At 43.4% G+C, this 14,053-nt stretch overlaps 1 protein-coding gene across 1 annotated transcript in view; it reads left to right on the top strand.

The window, feature by feature from the left end:
* The first annotated feature begins 1,943 nt into the window (after window positions 1-1,943).
* Window positions 1,944-14,053, top strand: part of TPRA1 (transmembrane protein adipocyte associated 1) — a 50,092-nt gene continuing 37,982 nt past the window's right edge. Inside the window, exons 1-2 of the mRNA XM_030207045.1 lie at window positions 1,944-3,082; window positions 11,409-11,602. Coding sequence (XP_030062905.1) covers window positions 3,047-3,082; window positions 11,409-11,602 — 230 coding nt within the window. The 5' untranslated portion in view covers window positions 1,944-3,046. The remainder of the gene's footprint in view (window positions 3,083-11,408; window positions 11,603-14,053) is intronic.

Below are 14,053 nucleotides of genomic sequence, written 5' to 3'. Positions count from 1 at the left end.
TGTTCCATCTGTATAGTCCAGCTGAAAGTTTTAAATGTTGGATTCCTCCTGGCGAACAGTGTGAAATAAGGGGGACCCTTGTCGAGGATTGACTATTCTGTGCTACAGTTTACGCCTTGGAAATATAAGGCTGGAGTATACAAGTGAAACAAGTTTTGATGTTTCTCTTAAGTTCTGACATCCGTTAAGTGATTTGGTTACGGTGCACAGTATTGCTATACGTTTTTGACTTTTCAGCTTCTGATAGACTAATATGTTGTTACATTTGTACCCCGCGCTTTTCCCACTCATGGCAGGCTCAATGCGGCAGGCAATGGAGGGTTAAGTGACTTGCCCAGAGTCACAAGGAGCTACCTGTGTTGGGAATTGAACTCAGTTCCTCAGTTCCCCAGGACCAAAGTCCACCACCCTAACTACTAGGCCACTAGAGAACTGATGATTATATTAAAAAAAAGTTGTATATTAACGGAATACCCGTTTTTGTGTAACAACAGTTTTTTTCTCCCAGTGGGAGTTGTTTTTTTTTTTTGGGGGGGGGGGGGGCATTTGAAATAAGTGATAGTAGCCAATAGTGGAGGGACATCTATATAGGCTTCTCTTGGCAGCAGAGGTTTAATTTGTTAAATTGATTTAATTGGTTCGGTTCTCTTCCATGACTTTCTTGGTCCACCAGAGTAAGGGCCATTCTGAGAGAAGTGAAAGCTATTTAATATTTATATTTATTTACCACTTTTTTTTAATTATTATTATTTAATTGTCACAACTGGCTATGGGCAATTTACAATTATGTTGCATTTAAGAACATACTGGGACAAACCAAAGGTCCATCAAACCCAGTATCATGTTTCCAATAGTGGCCAATCCAGGTCACAAGTACCTGGCAGAATCCAATTAGTAAAAACAGATTTTATGCTGCTTAACCTAGGAATAAGCAGTGGATTTTCCCAACTCCATCTTAATAATAGCTTATATGGACTTTTCCTTTAGGAAACTATCCAAACCTTTTTTAAACCTTGTTGGGTGAGATTGGACTGGAAATGAGACTATGCTAAAGATCATAACACTTAACCAGCAATGATATAGCTGGCTCCAGAATCCCAGGAATTTAATTCCAAAGGCCAGACATGGCCCAGCATTGAATTTCTGGGTATAACACTGATGCCACTGGCTGAATATCAACCTCTGTACTTTTTGAAAGAGAAAACAATCTATTTACAGACCTCTATCATATCTCCTTCAGCTGTCTCTTCTCCAAGATGAAGAGTCTTTAGCCTTTCTCATATGAGTCATTCCATCCTCTCAATCATTTTGGTCACCCTTCTCCATACCCTTTCCAGTTCCACTATATCGTTTTTTTTTGTTTGAAAAGTGGTTAATGGAATTGCACACAATACATAAGATGAGGTTACACCATGCAGCAACATAGAGGCTTTTTAATATTCTTTATTTTATTCTCTATTCCTTTTCCTAATAATTCCTAACATTCTGTTTGCTATTTTGATGTAATCCCCAGAGCCAACTGGGAAGCATGTGTGGTTAAAATAGATCTATCAGAAAGCAGATTCAGAAAAAGCACACCAGCTCTGAAGTTCGTGGTTCTGAAGATGGTCAAGAAAGACCTAAAGCGCCCCAGGATGTATCATACCTGAATTTCCCCAAACTACTGTTGTGTAACCGTAAGAGGAGATTGGATGTGTTAAACCCTATACAAATTATCCTTCCCTGAATGCAATGAAGGAATTTGTTCAGTTTTGTGAATACTCGAGTACCCACTGCATCCACAGTGCTAGTACATATGGAGGAGTAGCAGCCTAGTGCTCAAAATATGAACATATTACACCTGCTTTATCCACTTTGCATTGTCTTCCTATGACTTACGAGGATTCAATTTAAGATGTTATTGTTGATTCATAAGACCCTGCCTGTCACTTGTCAGTGGAGTAGCTATTCAAAAAATGAACCATCCTCAACAAATGCTTCAGTCAACAGAGAAAGATCTGTACTAGATAGCCCATTTTTTCATGTAGTTAGTCTTCGTGACCTCCATGCTAATACCTTTCAAGTGGCAGGGCCTTGTTTGTGGAACTCATTACCCAATTGGGGAACGGGGACCGGGTATTTGCATGCAGTCTCTGTATTCTCTTCATAACTAGTGGTTATGTACTTGAATGCAATCTCTCTGTATTCCCTACACACTAGTAGGGGGGTTGTATTTGCAAACAGTCTCTCTGTATTCCCTGCACACTGGTGGTGGGGGGTATTTGCATGCAGTCGGAAGAAGGTAAAACCCAGATCCCCCGGATCCTCCCACACTGGTAAAGGGGTGTATTTGCATGCACTCTTCACTGGGGACGGTGTAAAGCCGCTGTATCCGGTTTTTACACCGTCCCCTCTTCACTGTATTCCTCGCACACTAGCTGCAGTAGTAGAGCAGCAGCAGCACATCGATGACTGCATTTTGCAGGCCTGAGTGTGGAGCGTCGAGGACTAGAGCACCGGAAGACGAGAGCTAATAACAGAGGGAGAACGGGGAGCGTCACGGGGTCTGTCTCTCGTTCGTCTTTGGGGTACAGCCAGTTCCTCCCGCCCCCTCTCGTGCTAGTTTAAGGGATCCCGGAGGTATCGGTCAGGTACAGTGAATATGGCTGGGAAGGGCGGGGGCGACCTCAGGGCCCGGCGGACGGTGCTTTGAACCTCGGATCATAGGTGCAGCGTCTCCGCTCTCCGGATCAGTCACTCCTGTTTTCCTGCAGCCTTTACCCTTCCTCCCCCTGTTTTTTTTTTAAACCTTGTTCCTGGCAGTGGTGTTTCTTTTAAAAGTGTCCCCGCTCCCAGCAGGGAACGAAGCAGCGGGTTCCGGGTTGCATTACGGTGTGTTATGCAGTGGCACCAGCTCTCCAGAGCCTCCTGACCCTGCTTTCTTCCTGTTTTGCTGTGGGGCAGGGCAGGAACGGTCCCAGTTCGGTTCTGGCTTTGGCTGGAGACTCAGAAAAAGCAAAGAGAGAGACAGAGGAGGGGGGCTGTTTCCTGTCCAGTCTGGCCGGAAATGACCATCATGTCGGCACTGACCATCTATGCCGAGGTAAGAAACAGCAGCAGCAGCTTCCTCATTGCTCCATAAGGAGATCTTTACCCTCCACTTTCTACCAAAATGACGTCGAGCAATGCTCTGACCCAGTGGTCGACTGCAAGTAAAATGCATCTGTGGCGTGGAGGAGTAGCCTAGTGGTTAGTGCAGTGGACTTTGATCCTGAGGAACTGAGTTCAATTCCCACTGCAGCTCCTTGTGACTCTGGGCAAGTCACTTAACCCTCCATTGCCCCTGGTACAAAATAAGTACCTGAATATATGTAAACTGCTTTCAATGTAGTTGCAAAAACCTCAGAAAGGCAGCATATCAAGTCCCATTTCCCTTCCCTATTTGATATTCTACATGGAATGTTGCTATCAGGGCTTTTCTTGAGGGGGTACTTGGGGGTACTGAGTACCGGCACCTTTTCCACTGTCTGCTAAAATTGGCTCATGGAACCCATGTTTTAATGATAGACCTCAGGGTCCACACACCAATTCTGTTTCATAATAGATTCTGTGACTGGTTGCAGGGGCCCTGGCTATTATGGGGTGGGTACCTCAGTGATCACCCCACTCTTGAAGGGTGGCCTAGCATTTGAGTACCAGCACCTTTTTTGCTAGAAAAAACACACTGGTTGCTATTCGTCTAGCACCATTCCATGTAGAAGCCTGCCCTTGCAGATCAGCAACGCGGCTGCGCAGGCTTCTGTTTCTGTGAGTCTGATGTCCTGCACGTACGTGCAGGACGTCAGACTCACAGAAACTGAAGCCTGCGCGGCCACATTGGTGATCTGCAAGGGCAGGCTTCTACATGGAATGTTGCTAGTTGAGGAGTAGCCTAGTGGTTAGTGCAGCGGACGCTGATTCTGGGGAACTGGGTTTGATTCCCACTGCAGCTCCTTGTGATTCTGGGCAAGTCACTTAACCCTCCATTGCCCCTGGTACATAAATAAGTACCGGAATATATGTAAACCGCTTTGAATGTAGTTGCAAAAACCTCAGAAAGGCAGTATATCAAGTCTCACTTCCCTTTCCCCTCCATTGCAAGCCACAGGGCCAAGTCATATAACAAGACGAGCAGAAAGCAAGTTTGTTCTGCTAGTTCCTTTGTTAATCATTTGAATACTTAAAGTATGCATAGCTTATCTTTAAGCATTCCTAGGTGGTTAAACCACTTGATATGTAGGCTCAGGATGCATTCCTCATTGGTTACATACTGAAGTTAAAGCAAATTCCTGTCCAGTTGTTTGGGGTGATTGGGAATTATATGAACCTTTCTTTCCACATGCTGTGGTATCTGCAGGTGCCATTGATCCCAGCCAGCAGGGACAGAGGGAGCCTTAAATTGAATACATGTTCTTGCCAGTCCATAATTTAAGGTAGCTAACTGAAGATGCAGGTTTATTTATCAGTTTAAGACGCTTTGCATTTTAAAATCTACTGAGCAAATTCTCAACTACAAGTCAACACGCTGGTGTTCTTATCCAAGCACTTTTTGCTTCACATCAAAGAAAATTATTTACAAACTGAAAGCAACAAAAATTAGTACTTTCTACTTGGGCTCATTCTTGTCCAGCTTTCAGGAAGTTCTGGCCTACCGAGTAGCTATTGTATTCAGAGTCTCCCAAGTCAGATTGTAACATTAAATATCTTAAATATTAGTTGTGCTATTGTGGAAGAGCGCACGTCAAAAGCAGCCATTCCTCCTTTTGGCGGATATGTTTATTATTAAAATGTGAAGTATAGCCACAATCTTAAGTGATTCTGAGTATGGTTCTGTCACGTCTGTTGCCGTGCCCCCTCTCAGACTCACCTTATTTCCTAGGGTCAGCTTCTGAGCTGGCTTCTGTCTGTTCTTTGTGAGTTAGTTCTGTCTCTGTGTGCTGGCTGCATTAGATTGTCTGTGTGCTGTCACCCGTTCCATATTTCAGCGCAGTCAGGTCCGGATCTTCCAGACTGCCAGACCTGCTTGTTTTGTTTGAACCTGCACAGCACCCTTAGTGTCCTGGTGATTACTGCATCTGAGTCTCAGCTGCTGCTGGGCTTATTAGCCATTTTGAACCCTTTCTGTTTGCCTTTGCATTGCCTAAGGCCCAGTTATGTTGGTGCTTGTTGCACTTCAGCCTAGTTTGATTCCTGTTCTAGTTCCTTGCCTGATTCTGTTTAGTTTATGTGTAGCTCAGCTTGTACTGTCCTAGTCTTGACTCTTGTTTATATTTACTGTGTCTTGTTCTGGGTTCTCTGTGTTTCTTGTTTAGTGGCTGCCTGGCAGCTTTCAGTCTGTCTTTTGTTTTTCAGTGTTTTTGTTCCCTGTTCTAGTGACTGCTTGCAGCTTTCAGTCCTGCCCGTTAGCTTATCCCTTCCTTGCCTTGCTGCCCCTGTATGTTCCTTTCTCCTCTGAACCTCAGTCCTGGTTCAGCCTAGTGGGTATCCAGTCCTGCCTTGCCCAGTAAGTCCTGCTGGCCACCTGCAGCCTGGAGCTCAACTCTTAGTGAAAGGTGGCCAGGTGCAGGTGAAGTCTCACTGTTGGTCAGACTTCTGCCTTGCCTTTGGTGTGGGGTGGTTTTGCCTGCCGCTCCTTGGCAGTGGCCCAAGGGCTCACAAACCCAGTTCCTGTTTGGAAGACGTGACAGGTGCTTTGTCCTCTGGTGCCTGAGTCCCAGAATCCAACATATCGTTTCCTGCATTTTGTGCATTCAAACTTATAAAGTAAATTCCAACCAAACTAACTGTTCCCTAACATTTTGTTTTTAAGAAAATTGCAATGTGTGTACATTTGCATCTTTGGGGAATAGGGTTCTATTGGTTTTGCAAAGACATGGGGTTAAATCTGTAATCTAGAGGTAGTTTTGATATTCCTGGAGTTCAGATGTTTGAAAGGTATTGTGCTATTGAATTGCTTACAGAGGAATTCTGTACTCATTGGTTCATTCAATAAAGATGTTGCACAAAACAAAATTTACAACTATGACGCTGACAATCTTGTTGAGATACACAAGACAATATTCTAGAAATCACTTACATATCACAGTAATGCTTTATTTTAATTTATTTCACTCTATATATTGCTTCTCTGTAGCATTCAAAGTGATTTACAGTACCCTATCCACCCTTCCCATTCTCTAGTAAAATGTTCTGCATACAGCATCTGGTTCACTTATTCTTGACTACTATCCATCCATTGGCTGGCTGCCACTGCTAATGGCATCTGCAAGCCAGTTGAAAACTTGTGGGGCTGTTTTAAGCTGCCCCCACTATTTCTGGGATAAGCAGTATAAACGTTTTGTACTTTTTTGGGATCTTGCCAGGTGTTTGTGATCTGGATTGGCCACTGTTGGAAACAGGATGCTGGGCTTGATGGACCTTTGGTCTTTCCCAGTATGGCAATACTTATGTACTTTGAGTCTCCTACTTTTGATTTTGCTGCTGCTGCTTGCCAGGTCAGGCTGAGGTAGGCCACAGCTGTGCAGCTGGAGAGTGCCAACACTCAGCTTGGACACAATCACTGCAGGTCCAGATTACCCTGCAGCCCAGAAGACATCTCCCATGAGCAGCCCTAGAACAAGACATGTTAGCAGATTATAGCAGTAAGCAACCAGTGGTGGCAGACTCGGGGAGGGAGGGGCTGGGGGCTTGGGAAGGGTTTATATTGAATGAAAGGGAACTTTGGGAAGGCAGACAGTACCCAACTCTCTGTTATGGACCCAAGTGGGATCAACTGAATGAGGCAAAGGCCCCTATGCTGCTTTTTGTGCTGATCAAGGGCAAGGGAAGCAAGAGGAAGGTGGTCAGCTCAAAAGGTGAGGGGGGGAGGGGAAGCCAGGGGAAGATGGTCAACCTGGGACTGACACAAACATAAAATGCATTTTATTTTACAAATTTTAATTGGATTACCAGCTTTTGGAAATACGCATCTCTGATGTAATTGTATTTTACATTGTATCGGAGGAAATGCTTTTCTGTTACTATTTATCTAGTATTGCACAGTCTGGCTCATTGGGGTTTCCAGTTTAGTTTTTGTCCGCATATTTCAATTTCTAATTTGTGGTCCCTTCTTCTCCATTTGCTGGGTATCTATGTTTTGCACGTGTGGCTGAGGTGAGTGATTCTGCTAGTGTGTACTTTCATGTAGGAATCTATAGCAATGTTGCATGTTTTGTATTTGGTGTGTGGTGGGTGTGTGACTGATGTGAACTACCCTGCTAGCATGCCATTTCAGTGTAGGAATCTGTGTTGGTCCTGCTTGTTGTATTTTCTCAATAGGTAATGTGTTGCAGTTCTACATTCTTGTGTCATATTGCAATGGTGCCTTTTCCTAGGTTGGGTTGGTACTTTGAGTCTTGGCAGTGCTGTTATGGTATTTATTAAGCAACTTAATTTTTTAAGTTAGATTATATTTTACAATACATTCTTTATGTTCCTTTATAACTTTTATGGTGGAAAGATGCCCAGGGAGGGTATTCTGTATTTGGTTTGCAAATCTGGATGTAGGCTGTCATCAGCTCAGACTAGTGGCTCCTGGAGGTAGTTCGTGAAGGCTACGCGTTTAATATGCAAAGTATATTTTTTCTAAAGAGGGGATAAATAATACAATAACAATTAACATCAGAGAGTCTGTTGTACAAAATGTCAAATTTTTTAAACTTTAATAGATAAGTTCCATAGCACAAATGTATTCTGAAGCAATGCCGCCTCCGGTGATGAAACAAATACAGAGTGATGTGGTAGAGAATGAGTTGTGTGTGTTACAGACACATAATAGAATCGAGAGAAGAAGAGTTACATAATGTTCATTGCAGGTTATGGTTTCGTTGTGTTGCTGAGTCCAGGCACTTAAGTTGGATCAGTAAGGTATGCCTTCTCCAACAGGTCGGTCTTTAGTGATTTCCGGAAGTTGAGGTGGTCGTGTTTTGTCTTTATGGCTTTTGGTAATGTGTTCCATAGTTGCGTGCTTATATAGGAGAAGCTGGATCCGTGGATTGATTTATACTTGAGTCCCTTGCAGCTGGGCTTTGATTGGCCCTGTAGCTGATACTGAGCACCTTTACAGTGTGGTGAGGATCACGCACTTGCTTTTACCTTTGGACACACTTCCTATAAAACTAGTCAGTCATTGTTATTACTTATTATAGCAACACCTGTAATTTGTCTTTTTTTTTCACAGCTTCAGTTTTCTAAGAGGCTCCTCTGGGAATTGACTGTTTTTTCAATGACTGGCAAATGACATATTTCAAATGCTATTCATACTATGTTTTGTGTCATCAGCTAAAAAAGAATTTGAAAGCACAACACGGGAATCTACTTGCATAAATGAAGGCCACTGACATTACAAGTCTGCTGTACACAGTATAGTCATCTGCTGGCTTTATTTAGCAGTATACAGTGACAATGTACCATTTCCTCCTTCTTCCATTCTCCTGCCTGCCAGCTCTCTGGAATTCTGCTTTTCCGGCATTGCCTTTGGTGTCTGTACGTATTGCTGTGATAGCTAATGAAACTTTGAAAAATGAGGAAATAACTGCTCTATAGACAATGGCATAGAATGGAACAGTTTCACAATAGAAGTACAGGATGAAAAATAACAGAGTCCATCAGTGGTGGGAGAGTGAGGGGGAAACGAGAGGTCAGATAAAACTCAGCAGTAATACAACAGGAGGGGAAAATTGTCAGATGGAAGGGCATGTTGATCGTTAATGAATCTGATCACTGGTGGTTTCTGATTTTCTTGTTCTTCCTCTTCTCTACTCCTCCTATTGGGATCCTGTCCTTTTGTTACTTAAGTGCAAAATTCCTTGATAAGGCAGGTCTCCAGTGAGCACAGGCTGATAAATATAACAGGAGGAAGCTGTTCCAAGCCTACCACAGTGTTATCATCAAACTGCTTGCACTGCTTTGCAAATTTTGCTTGTCAGACATAAAACGAAGCATTATAGCCAGCATGAAGCCGTTCTCAGCAATGTAGACAGCTCCAAACATTTTCTTGGCTGTGCTGATCACTGGGCCTCTGTACTGTTTGCATCAGCACACTTTTTGAACTTGTCAGTCTGAGAGCTGCTTATGGAAGTTAGGCTTTGGAGTTGAATGCACTGCGGATCATTGGTTGGTTGTAAGTAGAGCTGTAAAAGACCTGAAAGAAATCTGTTGTATCCACCCCCCCCCCCCCAAGCCAGGAGTGGAAACCTAAAGAAACTAAAGAGGGTGAGTGCAGAAAATGACATTTTCTTCTGTTTTTGTTGTTGTTTTGTTTTAGTAATGTTGGCTACAGAAATATTTTTCAATTTCAGGTAAGAGAAATTTCCTTTTGTTTACTGCAGTGTTGATGGTTCTTATTTTCAGCTCCATTCCCAGATTTGTTCAGGTACTTGCAGGTTGATCTGTAGCAATGAAAACAAAACTCAAGGGACTTCAGCAAATGTTACAGGGCTTTGTGATTAGATATTTCACCCTTCCGTGTTCTCAGTGTTCCTCTGAAAGAACTCTTTCTCAGAATAAAACCTTGGCAAGTGAGCCAGTGTGCAGGAAAAGGTCACAGAACTTTGTAGTCACGTGGTTAATATATATATATTTAATTTTTCCAAGTTTACAGTCTTTACTGTGTAGCATGTGCAGTCTTTGAGGTTCAAGGGCACTGCAACAGAGTCCAGGCTAATACCAGTTATTAATTATGGAGTTGTTCAATAAAATTTAAGCTAGGATAATGGCAAATGAATAACAACATGAAACATCTGGCAGTAGTAGTTGGACATTGGAAGCAGGTGGATGTCTCATCGCTGGTCGGTGTGGTGGGAGCAACTGGAGTATATAGCCAAAATGGAAAAGTTGACTGACCTCTTCCATTTATGATTTAACAGGGATGCAGAAGAATGAGCTAAATTGGAGTGAGGTTGGGGGGGGGGGGGGAGGGAGTCATATGAGAAACTTATTTGTAGTGGAGGGTGACAAGGTGAGGATTGTTAAGCATTACAGTATTTGATTCTGTTGTGTATTATGGAATTCAAAAATTTAAAGATATATAAATGTTGAAAAAAAATAGGATAGTGGCTACAAAATACAATGTTTGGAAACCATAAATTATGTCATACTGGGCAGTTTCTGAGAATTACTACTACTACTTATCATTTCTATAGTGCTACTAGACATATGCAGTGCTGTACACGTGAACATGAAGAGACAGTCCCTGCTCGACAGAGCTTACAATCTAATTAGGACAGACAAACAGCACAAACGAGATAAGGGAATATTAAAGTGAGGATGATAAAATAAGGGTTCTGAACAAGTGAATAAGGGTTAAGAGTTAAAAGCAGCATCAAAAAGGTGGACTTTTAGCTTAGATTTGAAGACGGCCAGAAATGAAGCTTGACGTACCGGCTCAGGAAGTCTATTCCAGGCATATGGTGCAGCAAGATAAAAGGAACAGAGTCTGGAGTTAGCAGTGGAGGAGAAGGGCGCAGATAAGAGAGATTTACCCAGTGAACGGAGTTCCCGGGGAGGATGTAGGGAGAGATGAGAGTGGAGAGGTACTGAGGAGCTGCAGAGTGAATGCACTTATAGGTCAATAAGAGGAGTTTGAACTGTATGCGGAAATTAATAGGAAGCCAGTGAATTGACTTGAGGAGAGGGCTAATATGAGCATAACGACACTGGCGGAATATTAGTCGTGCTGCAGAATTTTGAACAGATTGAAGAGGAGAGAGATGGCTAAGTGGGAGACCTGTGAGAAGCAAGTTGCAATAGTCTAAGCGAGAGGTGATAAGAGTGTGGATGAGGGTTCTGGTTGTGTGCTCAGAAAGGAAAGGGCGAGTTTTGCTGATATTATAGAGAGAGAAACCACAGGTTTTAGCAGTCTGCTGAATATATGCAGAGAAGGAGAGGGAGGAGTCGAAGATGACCCCAAGGTTACGAGCTGATGAGACAGGAAGGATGAGAGTGTTATCCACAAAAATAGAGAATGGGGGAGGAGGAGAGGTTGGTTTTTCGAGAAAAGCTAGTAGAGTTTATTCAAGTGGGGAAAGTATGTGAAACATGGAATTCTTTAAATTCTGTGTGTCTGTTTTGGAGGGAGAGGGATGGGGGCAATATGAATGGAGTGGTTGGTTCAGAAACGAATAATACATGACAAGGAGTTGACTACCAAGGCTGAAGTAAAGCACAGACAATTTCATTTACTTTTTAGGTTATTGTGTATCAGTGGATATTGATAGTTAGTTACCAAACCTTGAATTCTAGCTTTCTCAGTCTACCATTATTTATGCTCTGCCTTGTTCTTTGGTGCAATAAAATCGTTAAATTGTACCTTGTGCTCATTGTAATCGGAGATATTTCTTTCTCATATCCAGGTTACGGGCAGGATGTCTGAATCTTTGGCTCCTTTGCCAACCTTTTCCTCTTATGACAATGTCACAAGTTCTGTGATAATTTGGACAAATGTCACATCTGTGCTGTCAACGACAACATCTGCGATTAGTGATGCCAATATCACAGTTCCACACAAGTGTCTGATAGTGCTATATGAAGATATTGGAACATCCAGGTGAGAATACAGCAGAGAGACTCATGTATAAAGAAGACATTTGATGGGTTGGAGGCAACATAAAGAAGGTCCATGGTAAAGGTGTACCCTCTAGAGCAGGGGTGGGCAACCACGTTTCTTGAGGGCCACAACCCAAATCGGTTTTTCAAGATTTCCAGAATGAATGTGCATGAGATTGCATACGATGGAAGCAGTTCATACAAATCAAATAGTTCTCATGTATATTCATTGTGGAAATCTTGAAAACCCTACTGGGTTTGTGGCCCTCAAGGATGATGGTTGCCCACCCCTGCTTCAGAAGCGACAAAGGAAAGGGGAGATCTGTCAGGTTTTGGTAAAGTCAATACAAAAAATGAATCAAAGGACAGAAAAGATAAATTAGTCGTAAAAGAAACTCTTCTGTAAAAACTGATTCCACCTAACAAGCAAAATAAGCATAATGACAATAGGGAGGAAAAAAACCTCAGAACTCCACTTTCACATCAGTCTTAGTGATAGGAGGTAACAGTTTACATGCAACGAAAAGATCAGACAAGAGGTTGACATGTGGAAGTACAAAAGGAATGTTAGAAAATGCTTTTTTGCTGAGAGGGGTGATGAGCTACAGGAGCCATATCAGTGGCTGAAAGTAGTGGAGGTAGGGAGAAGACCACAACACTGTTGACAGATATTGTTGGGTAGAACAAGCAGTTCTTTTCTGCTGACATTTTCTGTGCAGTACAGAAGAGGGCAGGAGGAAGATGAGTTGAACCTTCTACCTGCATATTTGGGATGGCATTTAATTTTATGGAAGGTCCTTTTTAACACAAATTTTGTGTCGGCAGTTTTCAGCTCTGAGATGCTGATGTGGAAATGCAATATGTGGGTATATGTACAACACAACTATAATTAACATGAAACAAGAGGTGATGGGGGGGAAAACAAAAGAGAAACGTGTATGTTTATTACAAAAGCAGTCTGAAAAATATCTATTTCTTAATAAGACTCTAACGAGTTATTGTACTAACAGATACACTAAATTAAACAAAAATAAAAAAAAAACAACCTGCTTCCAAAGGGGATGGACAGTCTATATAAATAGAACTCTTGGGGAGGAAGTGACGTCACGGAGGGGGAGGAAGTGACGTCACGGAGGTGAATGGCTGCCTAGCCTGTTAGCTCCCGCACTCCCCCAACGTTAAGCAGCACCAAAAGCGCCATTCGCAAAAAAAAATAGACCAGCACCACATTTGAGGACGAGGTATAAATCGAGCTCCACAAAATGAGCAAAACCGCGGCGGCGGCACAGCGGGTAAGCGAAAAACCGCCGAAGAAACAAGCCGGGAAGAACCTCTCGCGCCCAGCTTCACCTGGCATGGCGGACTCAGAAGCGCCGGCTAAACACGTGGCGCCGAGTCCCGCGGCTAGAAGGGAGCATTCCCCAGCGGATTTGGCGAAATGCCTGGACGCGATTAGAGAGGAAATAAAGGCCTCCCGAGTTGAAATACTGGAGCACGTCGACGCTATAAGCCTGGACCTTAGGGAGCTGGGTGGCAGAGTAGAGACCATAGAGGAAAGGCTCGATGAACAGGAAGAGCAGCACAGCTTGATGAACTCACGCATTCTAAAGCAACAAGAACAATATGATGAACTTAAATATAAAATGGATGACCTTGAGAACAGAGGAAGAAGACACAATTTGAGGTTCCGGGGAGTCCCCGAAAGCGGAGATATGGAAGATATCCAACTGCTGGTGAGGAACCTATGTGAAAAAATTATGGGTGAGGCCTGGGACCCTAGTGCAGCAGCCATGGACAGAGCACACAGAGTGCAGGGCCAGAGACTTGAAAATAGACCCAGAGACATACTTGTGAGATTCACCTCTTATACATTTAAGGAGATGCTGTGGCAAAAAGCCCGGCAGCTTTCAACCCTGGAATACAATGAAGCCAGGATCTCAGTATTTCAAGACCTTTCGGTGTTTACACTGATGCAGAGAAGGGCTATGCGACCAGTGACTGAGGTACTGAACAAAGAAAAGATCGCTTACAGATGGGCCTTTCCATTTGCTATCTGCTTTGCGATCAAGGGGCAACAGTGCAGGACAAGGAAGGTGACAGATGCCTGGAAAAGCCTACATGAGGCAGGGTTGACAAAGTCGGAGACGGTGCCCACGGAGATGGCGGGGACAACAAAAGCACGCATGCAAAAGTGGAAGAGAGTCCCGGTGAATGAGAAGACAGCGAGACTTCAGACTTGAAAGCACAAAGAGGACTTTGGTCAAGAGTGGACTGTTCATAAGGTTTAACTTGAGGTTGAACGGAAGAGTGAATGCGTGAGAATGAAAGTTGCTTAATATGAGGTGAGCTGGTAGGGAGGAGGAGGAGGTGCTCAAATGCTGTATAATTGAATGGGGGGCACGTGTGAAGGAGGGGGACAGAACTGGGTGGGGCGTTGGCCTTTGCGGCCGCT

Source organism: Microcaecilia unicolor, chromosome 6, assembly GCF_901765095.1.
Source record: "Microcaecilia unicolor chromosome 6, aMicUni1.1, whole genome shotgun sequence".
NCBI lineage: Eukaryota > Metazoa > Chordata > Amphibia > Gymnophiona > Siphonopidae > Microcaecilia > Microcaecilia unicolor.
The sequence above is the reverse complement of the archived record's forward strand: the minus strand, read 5'-3'. Positions and strand labels throughout refer to the sequence as shown.